Genomic DNA, 16399 nt, shown 5'->3' on the forward strand with positions numbered 1-16399 from the left:
TTCTCCATATTCTGTCCTGACAGTAGCCTCTTGTCCAGAGTATAGGTTGCGCATCAGGACAATCAGATGCTGTGGCACCCCCATTTCTTTTAAAGCATTCCATAGTTTTTTCATGATCTACACAGTCAAAGGCTTTGCTGTAATCTATAAAGCACAGGATGATTTCCTTCTGAAATTCCTTGGTCCATTCCATTATCCAACATATGTTTGCAATATGATCTCTGGTGCCTCTTCCCTTTCTAAATCCAGCTTGGATGTCTGGCATTTCTCGCTCCATATATGGTAAGAGCCTTTGTTGTAGAATCTTGAGCATTACTTTACTTGCATGGGATATTAAGGCAATAGTTCGATAATCACTGCACTCCTTTGTGATCCCCTTTCTTTGGAATTGGGATGTATATGGAACGCTTCCAGTCTGTGGGCCATTGTTTAGTTTTCCATATCTCTTGACAGATTTTTGCCAAAATTTGGACACATTCAGACTCAGTAGCTTGTAGCAACTCTATTGGTATGTCATCTATTCCTGGTGATTTGTTTCTTCCAAGTATTTTAAGAGCAGCTTTCACCTCGCATTCTAAAATTTCTGGTTCTTCATCATACAGTTCCTCGGTGAATGAATCTGTCATCCTGTCATCTCTTTTATAGTTCTTCAGTGTATTGCTTCCATCTTCCTTTTATTTCATCTCGGTCAGTCAGTGTGTACACCTGTTGATTATTCAACATTCCTACTCGTGGTTTAAATTTCCCTTTCATTTCTCTAATCTTTTGGAATAGGACTCTTGTTTTTCCCATTTTGTTGTCCTCTTCTATTTCTATACAGTAACTATTGTAATAGTTCTCTTTGTCCTGACATACTAGTCGCTGTATTGTTGCATTTAGGGTTCTGACTGTGTTTCTATCATCTTTTGCTTTTGCTTTCCTTCTCTCTTTAACCATTTTAAGAGTTTCTTCAGTCATCCATTAAGGTCTTTCTCTCTTTTTAATTAGAGGTATTGTCTTTTTGCATTCTTTCCTGATAATGTCTCTGACTTCATTCCATAGTTCTTCTGGTTCTCAGTCAACTAAGTTTAAAGCCTCAAACCTGGTCAAAGCTGAAAAACCAGACTAAGATGCATCCAAACTCAGAGGAAGGCAATGGTAAACCACCTCTGAGTATCTCTTACCACAAAAACCCTATGAACAGAATATCTAAAATGCAACATGAGATAGTGCTGGAATATGAGACCCCCAGGTCAGAAGGCACTCACCAAGCTACTGGGGAAGAACAAAGGACAAGTACGAGTAGCGCTGTGACTAATGACGCAGCTGGGTCAAAGCCAAAAGGAAGCCCAGAGGCTGATGCGCACAGATGCAAAAGGAGAGTCCGGAGTTGTACGACGCACACAATAGGAACATGGAATATGAGAAGCATGAACCAGGGAAAGTTAGAAATTGTCAAGCAAGAAATGGAACGCACCAACATTACAATACTTGGTGTGAGCGAACTAAAATGGATGGGAATGGGACATTTTCAATCAGGCAACTACAAAATATTTTATGCAGGAAATGAGAAATTAAGAAGAAATGGGGTTGCTTTAATAGTGAGCAGTGATGTAGCAAGAGTAATTAGGAGCTACAATGCAAGGTCTGAGCGAGTTATATCAATGAGATTAAACGGGAAACCTATTAACATAACCATCATCCAAGTCTATGCCCCAATGGCAAATGCAGAAGAAGAAAAATTGGAGAGATTTTACGCAGAAGTACAGGAAGAAATTGATCACACACTAAAACAAGATGTGCTGATAATCATGGGGGATTGGAATGCAAAAGTAGGGAACAGAGAAGAACTAGGAATTGTGGGGAAATGGGGCCTAGGAGACAGAAATGAAGCAGAAGAAAGACTTATTGAATTCTGTGAAGCCAATCATTTGTTTCTTGCAAACACATTTTTTGAGCAACCGAAAAGACGACTGTACACGTGGACATCACCCAATGGTCAGTATAGGAATCAGATTATATAACTGGTAGCAGAAGATGGAGAAGTTCCATACTTTCTGCGAAAACAAAACAAAAATAAAGCCAGTAAAACAGTAGTATAAAATTGTGTAAATACCAAAATAAAAACAGGGATTCAGGGAATTCATTCTGATAAAAACAGGATCTGATTGATGTATTGTGGAAAGCCTGGGCAAAAAGGTAATGTCTTTAGAAGGCAAACATTTGTTATTTGGGGTAACAAATATTTAGGCTTTGTCCCAACACAAAAGTAGCCACTCATCTTCCCTTCCTTGCCAGGTCAGTTATGCTTTTGTCTCTCGCGTTCTCAGTGATATGGCCCAGTTCCCTTTTTTCTACCGGGTGGTCCCCAAAGAAGAAGCCCAGTACCCCGGGATTGTCCAGCTGCTTCAGCACTTCAGGTGGACATTCATTGCTGTCATTGCTCCAGACACCGACAACGGGGAGAGGTTCATGAAGGCTCTGATGCCTGTTCTCATTGGGAGTGGCATTTGTGTGGCAGTGGCACTAAACTTTCCCCAGCTTAATCTAAATCAAGTGAAGATCCCCTTTCTTCCATTCCAAAAATGGAGACAAGTCAACGTCTTTTTTTACTATGTGGAGAATACTTACGTCTCAGTGGGAATATTTATCTTAGAAAAAATATTCGACAAGCTAATAAAACCCATTGCAGGGAAAATTTTGGTCACAACAGCTATGTGGGACATCTCCTTGGAGTTAATGTACAGTGGCTTATCATTCCAACACTTCCATGGTATTTTTTCCTTCTTTGTCGGGACCACAAAAAGGACAAAATATGATGACGTTGAACCCTTTCTCCTGGCTATCCAGCAGTTTGTGGAGAACGCTTTTCAATGTTCGTATTTCAAGTACGCATTGTCGGCGAAAGGCTGGACAAGATGCACAGAGACAGAAAAACTGGAGACGTTGTCCCAAGACGATCTGGAAAGGATCCACTCTCTAGACAGCTACAGGATTTACAACACTGTTCAAGCTGTGGCACGGGCCTTAAGCATCGCATATTCATCTAGATCTAAGTGGAGGGTGACGGACAGTCTGGAAGTTCAAAGGCTACAGCCATGGCAGGTATTTCCTTTTATTGATTGATTCATTGATTTATTGATTTAATTTATATCCTGCCCTTCCTCCCAGTAGGAGCCCAGGGCAGCAAACAAAAAAACTAAAGCCATGCTTCAAAAGATTGTAAAACATATTAAAACAAAACGTCTTTTAAAACATATTAAAACAAAACATCTTTCAAAACATCTTTTTAAAAAAGCTTTAGAAACATCTGAAAAAGAAATTCTAACACAGATGCAGACCGGGTTAAGGTCTCTACTTAAAAGGCTTGTTGAAAGAGGAAGGTCTTCAGTAGGCACTGAAAAGATAACAGAGATGGCACCTGTCTAATATTTAAGAGGAGGAAATTCCAAAGGGTAGGTGCCGCCACACTAAAGGTCCGCTTCCTATGTTGTGCTGAACGAGCCTCCTGGTAAAATGGTATCTACAGGAGGTCCCCACCTGCAGAGAGCAATGAGGGGTAAGATGATCTTTCAGGTATCCTGGTCCCAAGCTGTATAGGGCTTTAAACACCAAAACCAGAACCTTTTCCGTCATAGACATCTCAGCTGAACATGACAATAGACTACAATTTCCAGAATCATTGTTGTGGAATTTGAATAGGAAAAATGTAGTGAAATTTCACAAACCCAGTTGCGAAATTGTTTGCTGTTCCCTCTGTATGCCCCCTTATGCTGGCCTTGGAGGGGATAGCCCCTTTGGTACTAGTCCCCATCACTGGCATAACTGCGTGCCTGGGGAAAAAAATTAATCAACTTGCACAGTTTGATGCTGAGGCAAGAAATTCAGATGTCTCTCCTGCTTACCTGGGAGTAAGTCCCACTGAACTCTCTATTTGTTATTGTTGTTATGTGCCTTCAAGTCGATTACGACTTATGGTCACCCTATGAATCAGTGACCTCAGCTACCAGCTCTGAGACAGAGGAGAGCCACACATGGAATAGGCAGAATGGGATAGCCAATGCGCAGCAGAAGTCGATGCTTCTTTGTCAGTGGGGCAGTGGAACCCACTACGGGTTTTTCCAGGAGCTGTCCAAGGTGCTGGGAATTGGTTTCAACACCTTGGACAGCTCTGGGAGAAACCCAGAGTAGATCCCACTGCCCCATTGACAAGGACACACCAGCCTCCACTGCCAATATGGTTTCCCATATTCTGAATGCTGCTGTTTCTGTTTAGTTTCATCCTGTCTTGAGAAACTCCCAGTTTTACAATTCAGCTACGGACGGCGTGTACTTGGATCAGAACAGGGAGCTGGCAGCCGACTTGGACGTTGTGAACTGGGTGATGTTTCCCAATAAGTCCATCCTTAGAGTGAAGTTTGGGATCATTGCCAGACAGGGATCCCCAGACCTACAGTTCACCATCGACCAGGATGCCATTGTGTGGCCCAAATTGCTCAACCAGGTAGGGGGGATCAGGTCATTCATTTCAATTTGTTTCCCATCCCTTAAGCTCTAATAAGTATACCATGTTGTGTGTGGAGCTGCCTTCGACTGTCTATCAACTTCAGCATTCAGCATTTCTTCACAATCTAGCAGGGTGTCCTTGTAATTGTTTTCAGCTGTTTTGGGGGCTCAAATTTTCCCCAAATTTCAAGGGGGTTCATAATTTTAGTAACTGATCTTTGAGGATATTTCTTCTTCCCCCACTGTCCTCAGCTCTACCTCAATCAGAGGCTGGGGGACACTTCACCATTCAGGGATTCCTGGATGAAACGGATTATCTGGACCCATTTGAGTCTGGTTTCAGGCCTGGTTGTGGGACGGAGATGGCTTTGGTCGCCTTGGTGGATAACCTACGCAGAGAACTCGACAGGGGGAGTGTGTCCCTGTTGGTTCTGTTGGACCTCTCGGCGGCTTTCAATACCATCAACCATGGTATCCTTCTGGGTCGCCTTGCCGGGATGGGACTTGGGGGCAACGTTTTACGATGGCTGCGTTCCTTCTTGGACGGGCGAACCCAGAAGGTGGTGCTGGGGGATTCCTGTTCAATCCCCTGGCCATTGGCCTGTGGGGTCCCTCAGGGTTCAGTTTTATCCCCCATGCTATTTAATATCTACATGAAACCGTTGGGAGAGGTTGTCTGGAGGTTTGGGGTTCCGTGCCATCAGTATGCAGATGACACCCAACTCTATTTCTCCTTTCCACCTAACTCCAAGGAAACTGTCTCGGTTCTAAACCAGTGTCTGACAGCAGTGGTGGACTGGATAAGGGTGAACAAGCTGAAGCTTAATCCAGACAACACAGAGGTGCTTCTAGTCAGTCAAAAGGCAGATCAGGGAATAGGGATTCAGCCTGTGCTGGACGGGGTTACACTCCCCCTGAAGACGCAGGTTCGCAGTTTGGGTGTGCTCCTGGACTCAGCTTTAAATTTGGAGGCCCAGGTTTCTGCGGTGGCCAGGAGTGCTTTTGCACAGTTAAGGCTAGTGCGCCAACTGCGCCCGTTCCTGGAGTCATCTCTTCTGGCCACGGTGACCCATGCCTTAGTTACATCCCACTTAGACTACTGTAATGCACTCTACATGGAGCTGCCTCTGAAGACTGTTCGGAAACTTCAGTTGGTGCAATGAGCTGCAGCCAGAATGTTAACTGGGGCTGGTTACAGGGATCCTTCCACTCCCCTGCTGCAACAACTCCACTGGCTGCCAGTGTGTTTCCGGACACAATTCAAAGTGCTGGTTATGACCTATAAAGCCCTATATGGCTTAGGTCCAGGCTATCTGTCAGACCGTATCCCCCTATATGAACCTGCCCGGGCCCTGAGATCTTCAGGAGAGACCATTCTTGCAATCCCAACACCTTCGCAAGTGCGACTGGTGGGGACACGAGATAGAGCCTTTTCGGTGGCTGCCCCTAGGCTCTGGAACTCCCTCCCTAGGGAGGCAAGAATGGCCTCCTCTGTGCAGTCCTTCTGCTGACAGCTAAAGACTTTTTTCTTCTGGCAGGCCTTTGGAACTGAAGACTTTAAGGGTAGTGATTGAAGAGGGTGCTGTATGTTATTGTTTACTTGTATGCTCTTAAACTGGGTTGCAGTATTTTAAGTGTATGTCTAATTGGTCTTAACATCTTAATAGTTTAATTCTGTTTTAATGCTGATTTTTATATGTTTATATGTTTTATATGTTTATATGTTCTTAATGATATGTACTTACTTTTATCTGGAAGCCGCCTTGAGTTCCAGTTTGGAAAAAGGGCGGGGTATAAATAAAGATGATGATGATGATGATGATGATGATGATGATAATAAAAACAGCTAGTACAGCTCTTGGGGGATTGGCGAGATGTAATCCCATTTGGCTGTCCCACACTGAACAGCCAAAGAACCACAATCTGCATCAGCTACAGCTTCTCAAGGGTAGCCCTTCATTGAATGTGTAACAATAACACAATCAAGTGATTATCAGAGTATGGAAAACCAAGGCCAGACTATTTCTGTCTAGGAATGACCAGAGCTGGAGATAAGCATTTCATACCACTGAGGCCATCTGGGCCTCAAACACCAATGCAGTGATTTCAGTTTTGCAGGCTAAAGCTTAATTACAAGCTTCAAGCTAAACCATGGTGCTAAAGGTCCAGCTCTAACACATTTCCCTTGATGCTCCTTGTCTTTGTGCTTAGACCCTGCCTCCTTCCAGGTGTGTGGAAAGCTGCCGCCCTGGATCCTTCAAGGTGGTTCAGGAAGGAAAGCCACTTTGCTGCTATGACTGCATTTCCTGTGCGGAAGGAACCATCTCCCCTCAAGAAGGTTGGAGACTCCAGTGGAAAGGGCCACCCTTGGGGAAGAGGGGGAGAGTCCACTCAGATATCTTTAAAATGCACTTCCAAACTTGGAGTCTGTTAGAGCTGATGGACTACCAGGGGCAGAAATAACACATTATTCAAAAGAAAAAAGAAAAATCCTTCTATAGAACGTCCAGTTTCACAATTTGCAAATCTTCCCAGCCCCATACTTCTGCCCCATACAAAAACCAAGCCACTTTGAAACAAAGAGGCCATTGTTCTGTCTCCCACTTACTATAGCGTGGGTGGGGGACTGGCAGGTGGGATCCTGATGTTCCCCAAAACCCCACAGGCCAACCAGGCATCAATGAATCAATAACTGCCTGTCCCGACAGAAGCAGGAATGATTGGTTGCCATTAGGCCACTCCATTTTTCTCACCTTAAACCACCTGATGTGGTCATTGTGAGGTGTGAAAGAGGACAATCTCCATCATGGAGCCTAATATGTGGAATGCCCACTGCCCACTGAGATCAGGGAGGGACCAACTGTGGGGTATTTCCACCGACTGAAAATATATCTGTTCACCCAGGATTTCCTTGACTGTTGATATTATTAATACCAATTCCTGATGTCCATTATCATTGTAATGATTTTATTGGATTGATTGAATATACGTGTGTTTTCTTGTAGTGTGAACCACTTTGTTATTCCTTTCTGTAAATGAAAAATGGTGCACATGGATATAAGGTAGACTTATTATTTCCAGGATTTCCCTGACCTTTAGTATTATTAATACTGATTCCTGATCTACATGGTGATGTGGAATGTTGCTACTAATTTTATTTGTTTTAATTTGGATATAGTCATCTTTTCTTATAGTGGGAACTCCTTTGGTATTTCTTTCAGTAAATGAAAAGTGGTAGAGAACAAATATACGGAAAACATTTCTATTGTTCTTCACAGATGCCGAGCATTGTATCAGGTGTCCAGAAGATCAACATCCAAACAAGGATCGAGATGGATGTATCCCCAAGATTATCACCTTCCTGGGTTATGAAGGACATTTGGGGATCTTCCTGGCTTCCTTTGCCCTTTTCTTGTCTTTAACTACAGGCTTTGTGTTAGGAATCTTCATTCAATTCCTAGAAACTCCGATAGTCAAAGCCAACAACCGGGACCTCTCATTCATCCTCCTCATCTCCCTCTTACTTTCCTTTTTGTCCTCCTTCCTCTTCATTGGCCGGCCACGGAAAGCAACCTGCTTTCTCCAACAAACAGCCTTCAGCATCATCTTCTCAGTTGCCATCTCTTGTGTCTTGGCAAAAACCATCACTGTGGTACTGGCCTTCTTAGCCACAAAGCCAGGGAACAGGATGAGGAGATGGCTGGGGAAAAGTCTGGCCAACTCCATTGTCATTTCCTGTTCCAGTGTCCAAATTGTCATCTGTGCCACCTGGCTGGGGATGTCTCCCCCATTTCCAGAGTCCGACAAGCACTCCCAGCCTGGAGAGATCATCCTGCAGTGCAATGAAGGGTCTGTTGCCATGTTCTATACTGGCCTGGGCTACATGGGCTTCCTGGCTGCCATCTGCTTCACGGTGGCTTTCCTTGCCAGGAAGCTTCCTGGGGCCTTCAATGAAGCCAAGCTGATCACTTTCAGCATGCTGGTCTTCTGCAGTGTCTGGTTCTCCTTTGTGCCCACCTACCTGAGCACGAAGGGGAAATACATGGTAGCTGTGCAGGTCTTCTCTATCTTGGCCTCCAGTGCTGGGCTTCTGGGCTGCATCTTCATGCCCAAGTGCTACATTATTATGCTGAGGCCTGATCTAAACACAAAGGCATTTCTAACAACAAAAACAAAGGCAGAAATCTGATTCTTGTGAAAAAGAGTTTTGTAGGCATCACTTAGCAAGTGGGAGGTGAAACCTCCTTGACGTTTCAGATTATGTGAGGTGATTCCACAAGAATTACTGTATCTCGGGTTACTTTCCTTGTTCCTGGCATCAAGTGTCAGATGCTTCCAATCTAAAAATTCACCTAGAACAATATGTTTTAAAACTGTTTTTAGGTTGTTAAGTTGTGATAAAAATTCGTCAGTCAGTCTTTAGTAAAGCACTGAAACACAAATCAAATAATTGTCTAATAAAAACGAAGGGCTCCCCCAGGCAACCTATTTATGGAGCATTCACTCCCCATATGAGTTTGTCCATCCCTTCAGATCTCTTCAGTGCAAGTCTCACTTCTAGTCAAAGAATTTGTACAGGAAGCAAAGCATAAAGTGTAGCTGGTGGATCCATGGAATGGGGGCCCTTGGTTCAAGACAGTGAAATGCATCCAGACCCATCTCTCTTAACAAGCAAAAAACATACCTTTTAAAAAAAATAATCATCTATATCTGGTATTCCTTTTAAAGTTGTTTCTCTCATTGCAACGTTTTTTCTTCCCATCTTGATGGCTGGTATAGCACAGTGGGGAGGAGAGCCTGGCTGGGACCCACTCAGTCTGTGAGTTCAAATCCCTGCTCGTGTCTCCTGGGTGTCAAGGGCCAGCTAAAGATCATCCCACAGTAAGTGGCTCAGGGGTTACGTGCCCTGCCACCTGTGCAGCCGTGGGCAAGCTGCAGAGTCCCAAGGAGCCCTGTTGCCCCCCAGCTGGCAGTTGCGGACAAGGAAGGGGCTGGCTTGTGTGCAGCTGTGGGAAGCTGAGCGGGCCCAAGCCAATGGGAAACCCCTCTGAATACCGCTTACCATGAAAACCCTATTCATAAGGTAGCCATAAGTCGGGATCAACTTGAAGGCAGTCCATTTCCATTTTGAGTCAACTACTATTTTTAAGCTAAGATTCTTAAGTGGGATTAAAAAATATTGAGAGCAAATAATAAACAGTCAAATTTGTGCTTTTTTCTACATCATAGAAACCACTTGCGTAAATGAATCTCAGAGAAGAGCCATAACTGTCTGCTGTAGCAAAAGCAACAGAGTCCTGATTCTGTCAGGAGCTTTTGGGAGGCCTATTTGACAAAAGCAGCTCTTGCTGATAACACCAAACGTGGATCAACCTTAGTTCTGAGAAACTCCTGCAGACTAAATGATTACATATTTTTTTGCTCTACAGTGTAATCCTATCCATATCTACTTACAAGTAAGTCCTTCTAAGGCTCTGATTTTAAACATGCCTGGGAGGAAGTCTCCTTGAACCCACTAGTGTTTACTTCTGAGTAGTCATATGTCGGATTGCACTGTGAAAGGGACACTGCACAGCAGTATTCTCCACTGCCAACATATTTTGTGAGCCATTTAGTCAGCTGGGTTGTTCAAACATTCTTTGTAAGGATCAGACACATTTTAAAAAATAATAATGATTTAATAAATAATAATCACCGCCATCACAGAATTTTGAGTGGTCAAGTGAGGCTGGATACAGCCAGAGGGTGGAAGGCAGGCCGAGAACGTTTCCCCCATTTCCCACAATCAGTCGTAATTCGGAAAGCATGGATTAGGGCCATTTGCCTTTATATGCGAACCAAAATTGAACTTCTGCCTCATTCCTGTGTGCACATGGGCACAGGTACAAAGACACACACAGCACACTATTTTTATTTATTTATTATTTAATTTATATCCCGCCCTTCCTCCCAGCAGGGGTTGTGCATTCCTCAGATGGGCTTTTCCTCACTTCAAGGTAGCTGAACCTGAACTGTATTTTGTGTCATCTGCCACTGTGGTTGCATGAATTGTGCTAGCCTGGGTCTCCTCTCCAGGCCTTCTCCCACTGTCAGGCAGGGGAGATCAAAGGAACGTATTGAAGCTGAAAGAGGCAGCATTTTTTTTAAAAAGACATGTATCTTATTCTTTTTAGCCAATGTAGTGGTTAGAGTGCTGGACTAGGGCCTGGGAGCCCAGGGTTCAAACCCCCACTCGGCCATGAAGCTCTCTGGGAGACCTTGGGCCAGTCACAGGCTCTCAGCCTAACCTACTTCACAGGGTTGTTGTGAGAATAAAAGTGGGGGGGGGAGAACCATTGTACACCACCTTGAGCTCCTGAGAGGAAATGTAAATGTACTAATATGTCCATCTGGCTCTGTCCTTTACTGTCATCTGCAGCAGCCATTGCATAAAGGTGTAAGACAGCCTTCACCAACCTGGTGCCCTCCAGATGTTTGGACTACAACTTCTATTCAGTCTTGTTGAAAGACCAGCAACTTTTGACTCCTCCTTTCTTTGAACTCTTTCCATTCCACAGTTGCTCATGACAAGGTTCCTGTGCCTGAGTTTGCTTTTTTCTCCCTCATCTCTCTCGATCCCTTTTCCTTTAGTGTCATATCTTTTAGATTGTATTTGTTTATTTAATGTTGCATTTATATCCCACCATGGCTCTTCTCTCCCTCTCCATTTTATCCTCACAACAACCTTGTGAGGTAGGTTTGCCTGAAAGGCAGTGACTGGCCCAAGGTCACCCAGTGAGCTTTATGGCCAAATGAGGATTTGAACTGTGGTCTCCCAGGTCTTAGTCCAACACTCTAACCACTTTGCCACACTTGCTCCCAATTGTAAAGCTGAGGGTAGGACTGTCCTATCACTGACATGTGGGACCCTTCTTTTATCTAAGAACAGAGATAAAAATGAGTCCATCTTTTGGCTGAGGCATAAAAATGAGTAAAATAAACAAGGTATACAATTCCTGTAAGTGGAGATTCTGTCTGACTTGCCAAATGTTATCACACTACGGTAGATGTCATGTTATTCCCTTCTGCCAACACACTCCAAGTTTCAAACAGGACCAGTGATCCACTACTTGACACCAGTACCAACTGATACCAAACCCTCCTTTTCCTCCCCATCCCTCTTAAGTGACAAGCAGGACAACTGATCCAGTACTTGACACCACTCCTTCAGCCTCCAGATAGCCTGCTGTGAAATCCCTTTGGTTCCCCAGCCTGCCCCAAGCTAGACAAATGATCATTTCTTTTTTTAAAAAAATGCCTTCATTCGGGACCAGACAGTGTTGCATATCTGATTCTCTGATGAAGTGAACGTTTGATTCTCTGGTTTTTTAATTGATTTTTAATGCAATTTCATTAAAGAAAAAAGGAATGAAAAAGAAAAAAACCATCAGCTTACACTAACAGTACATTTACGCATCGATACATCCATTTTAGTTTACACAGGGAGATCAGTATATGCCCTCCAAATGTCCAGATGTGGTTCTCTGATGAGTTATGGTGCTCAGTGACTCTGCCGTTGTGATATGCTGCTGGTGTTAATAATGCGGCTCTTACTGTATTCACAACTGCTATGTTCCAGGGTTAGCCAAAGTGTTGCCGAACTTCAACCCGCATTGTCCCTAAGTCTATTGGTCTTGCTGGCTGGGGCTGATGAGAGCTAGAGCCCAACAACATCTGGAGGGCATCCCAGTGGCTACCTTGGCTAGGGATTTCTTTGTACAGGTCAACAGATAGATCAAACTAATAATAATTGTGAAAAAGAGAGGTCTGCATTGTCCTCTGATCATGAAAGAGGAAGGCTATTGAAGGAAATAAAAAGAAACCTGCACATAGGAATTCAGTGTCCTCCACCTTTACTATTTGCTGTCCTACCCCCCTTCCTCGTCATTCTCAACATCAAGGGTGACTGTTTTCTTGCTGTGGTAAAAAAGGAAAAGGACGTGCATTGTGTTATTTTTCACTTGAGGAACCAATGGAGACAAGACACTTGCGGTAGTGAGGCTGACCACGTGCCCTCTCAATCCCTGTCCATCGTGGCTGGTAACAGTCACATTCTGCATTAGCTGCCCGGTCAGACCATGGGCTTATCCACATGGGAGCATAAGTTCATGCTAAAGACGCTGTTTTTACCTCCGTTTTCTGGTTGCACTGTCCACAGTAAGGCCTCAATGCCAGCTGCAAACATGGTATTTTCTAGTCACGCTTGAGGGGAAGCATCAATCATGCAGTTTCCTAAAGACCATGCCCTCTAATTTAACATTTCCTCTGGTTACCTGGCCACCGAGCATGCTCCGTTTGTTCTACCAGTAAGTTTCATTTAAGAAAACAACCACCCGGAAATGCGATTGTTTGTATTTTCATTTTTTTTCCATTAATTTTTATTCAAATTTTCAAAGACAAAAAACAAAACAGAACAAAAACAATCAAACAACAAAATAAAATGTTGACTTCCGATTTGTAGCAGATCAGTTATAGGTCTACAATATATAACAACCCTATCTCTAAAATTATATTATAGAATCACTTTCCTCCAGTAGTTATCTTAATTAATCATCAAATCTCATAAACATTATTTTATTCTTTCTACAAAAAGTCAAAGAGAGGTTTCAATTCCTTGAGAGATATATCTTTCAATTTTTCTCCAAATAAACATGTCGCTTAATTCATCTGATTCAAATCTGTTAGTCCCAATAATTTCAATAGCCATTCTTCCATTATCTATATTAATTCCATCTTCCATCTTCAATAATCCTGTTAAGTCCAGTAATTTCAGTAGCCATTCTTCCATTATCAGTATCCCATAATAATCTTGTTGTCATAGCCATAGTCCAAATAAACATATTGATTAATCCATCTCGTCAAATCTGTTAAGTCCATTAATTTCCATAACCATTCTTCCATTATCAATATTAATTCCATCTTCCATCTTCAATAGTCCTGTTAAATCCAGTAGTTTCAGTGTCCATTCATCCATTATGTTAAATCCAGTGGTTTCAGTATCCATTCATCCATTATCAGTATCCTATGATGATCTTGCTGTCATAGCCATAGTCATATAACAAGAGTCTGATGGGAATTTCCCCCATCACAAATATATCCTTGCCATCAATTCTGAATATGTTGCTGAAATATTGTTGTAAAGTCACATCTCTGCTCTGGGTACATCTCTGCTCTGTCACATATTTGTAGTTAATTCCATAAATTATTGATGGGAGCTTATTGCTATAGGGCGGTCTAAAAATGTAATAAAATAAATAAATAAAAATAATAAATTTCTATGACAAGCCCCATCACATCATTCCAGGAAAGAATTCTGAATATGTTGCTGAAATATTGCTGCAAAGTCATATCTCTGTTCTTCTTTTTTACAAAATGCACTGGCTCATCTCTTAAGAGTTTCTCCACTGTCACATATCTGTAGCCAACTCCATAGATTTTTTCAATGTCAAGCTCCATCACATCATTCCAGTCCAGAAAATTATCCAAGGCATTGATAACTTTACCACCAAAATCTTCATTAATTTCTTCAGAGACAACGTTGAATTCCAAACAGTAAACTTTATTTCTAACATCTATAAACTCCAAATCTTTTTCCAATTTCACACTTGTTCCAATCTCCAGGGCTTGTAACTTCCCTTTAATTTTTCTTTTCTCATCTCTAATCCCATCAAACACCTCTTTCACAGAATCCCCTATTTCTTTAAGGTCCTGTGTCATTTTGTTAAATTCAATTTTCATCTCCTGTCTCAATCTCAATCTTGTTATCTCAATCTCATCCATTATTTTCTGAAACATAATTTCTTTCATGGTCTCAATCACTTTCCTGGTTGCCATTCTTAAAACCACAGAAATAAAAATTATTTCAGCCACAATTGGGTTAATATTCCAGGCTGCTGATATCAGTGTAGGCAGTACAGCCTGCCTTATCTCTATGTGTTCAGGAATACAAAACAAACTTAGTTCCCAACATCAAAACAATTAGTAGCATCTTGAACAAGCAGATTCGTCAAAATGAAATAGACCAAAAAAAATTTTTCCCCCTCCTCGAAATAGAAATCCCTCTTCCGTTAGTATCTTTAGAATGCACCTCCAGGACAGCTTTTTGCAATAAAAACAAAGATAAGCTTTTTCGATTTCTTTCCTCCTTAATTTCGTGAGTGAATGAGAAAAGCCATAACTCACCTAGGAATTCTTCACAGCTGCTTCATTGACAAATCTCTTTTTTACTGCACCAATTTAAACCAAGTGGAAAAAGAAAATAGAAAGGATGCTTATTTGCCTGTTAAAATCCGTTTTTTCTTTAAAGAAAAGATAAACGTGTCGCTATAATCAGCTAGAGCTTGATGAAAGTCCGTCCGACATTGCAGTTTGAACCTTTTCTCATAAATAAATGAAATCCAGTCCTCCCCACAAAAACAGGCTTTGTGGTTAATCTCACGTTTCTCCCTGCCCGGGAGAAAACCTTTACCAGTCAAAAAAGGCGTTCTGACTGATTTTAGAGCTGAAAAAGCTTCATCTGAGACAAGAGCTCAGCTCAGAGGCAGCACAGGCAAAGCAACCCTTCCCGGAAGTCGATCATTTGTATTTTCACTGGTACAACACAGCTAAACTACAAATCTTTGTTTGAGCCGTGATATGCTTTTGTATACAAGTTAGTGGGGGAAAGAAAATAAAGGCACCGTTTGCAGCAACATAGAAAAGCGTTGCAGAACAGGAGCAAGCGGCCCACAGGAAATGAACGAAGGGAGGAGGAAGGAGTAGGCGTGGAGAGGGGAACGACTGACACGCCCACCTAATAGCATCAGAGCAAAGTGTCTGCAAGCCCTAGAGATACGGAGTGAAGACACGGAGAGATGGAAACGTTATCAGAGGATTGGGTTAGTACAGATTTACAGGGGGGAAACTGTGTGATAGCTGCTGGTAACGTCATGTGAATCACGCAAATTAAAAGGGGATGCAAGTAGCACCAGCCACACAGTAAAACCCTGTGTACATGAGCCCCATGTGTCATCGGTCCTGAAAGCTCTGCACTGGCTGCCAGTGAGCTACTGGGCCCAGTTCGAGGTGTTACATATAGTCTTAAATGGCTTGGGACCCAAGTACTTCAAAGAGCACCTTCCACAGAACCATTTCAGATCCTGCAATCAGCAGATGAGACCTTCTTGGTGGTGCTGTTACTGGGGGCTGCCCCGTTGGTGTTCACCCATGATAGAGCCTTTTCAGTCGCATTTCCATTTGAGGAAAGCCCTCCCTGATGAGGGGCATCTGCCTACCCCACCCCAAGGGCCTCAGGGGAAGATACTTGCATGCCAGGAGGAGTAGGTGAGTCCTTTGCCAGAACTCCTGGATTGCTGCAGCCAGTCAGATGGCCCAATGGTCTGACTGGGTAGAAGGCAGCTTCGTGTGTTCCCGTATTCCCAATTGGTTTGTGGGGTGTTCACATGTCTTCCTGTTAAGTCCTATTAACTTATTTTAGGCGTACCCAAGAGGGGAAGACCATGATGGGAAATGATGTTTCATTAGTCCTTTACCCAGTGAAGTGGCATCTCCGTCAGGCTGCTGCTCGATCCACCTGGTGAGCGGCCTCTGTCTGGGCTCAGTCAGGACCTTCCCTGCCTCAGACAACTCTGTGGCCCCTTCAAAGAACAGGCCCTGCAGCTGAAAGATCAGCAAGAATGAGAAAGAGCAGGCTAGGAAAAGAATGGCACAGGATAAGGCCTGGGTGGCCCATCTCCTCCTTGGAGGATTTCCAGATTTTTAAAAGTGGGCAACTGTTGGGTATTTTTACAATATCCTTGGAAATATTCTGAGCCTGGGATCAAACTGTCTCTCACCTGCTGCTCTGTCTTTTTCTCCTCAGCGTGGCTCAGGAGGA

At 43.1% G+C, this 16399-nt stretch overlaps 1 protein-coding gene across 1 annotated transcript; it reads left to right on the forward strand.

The window, feature by feature from the left end:
* The first annotated feature begins 2313 nt into the window (after positions 1 to 2313).
* LOC133378908 (vomeronasal type-2 receptor 26-like) lies at positions 2314 to 8674 on the forward strand. The gene is made up of 4 exons (XM_061613522.1): positions 2314 to 2491; positions 4296 to 4483; positions 6697 to 6823; positions 7764 to 8674. Exons 1-4 carry the CDS (start codon positions 2314 to 2316, stop codon positions 8672 to 8674), a joined length of 1404 nt encoding a protein of 467 aa, XP_061469506.1.
* Positions 8675 to 16399: the final 7725 nt, after the last annotated feature.

The sequence above is a fragment of the Rhineura floridana genome, chromosome 3 (assembly GCF_030035675.1).
Source record: "Rhineura floridana isolate rRhiFlo1 chromosome 3, rRhiFlo1.hap2, whole genome shotgun sequence".
NCBI classification, from domain to species: Eukaryota; Metazoa; Chordata; class Lepidosauria; order Squamata; family Rhineuridae; genus Rhineura; species Rhineura floridana.

Coding starts and splice junctions, on each gene's coding strand:
- LOC133378908 (XM_061613522.1), top strand. CDS start 2,314: ATGGCCCAGTTCCCTTTTTTCTACCGGGTGGTCCCCAAAGAAGAAGCC. Junction 2,492..4,295: donor TCTCATTGGGAGTGGCATTT/GTGTGGCAGTGG, acceptor TTTACAATTCAG/CTACGGACGGCGTGTACTTG. Junction 6,824..7,763: donor AACCATCTCCCCTCAAGAAG/GTTGGAGACTCC, acceptor TGTTCTTCACAG/ATGCCGAGCATTGTATCAGG.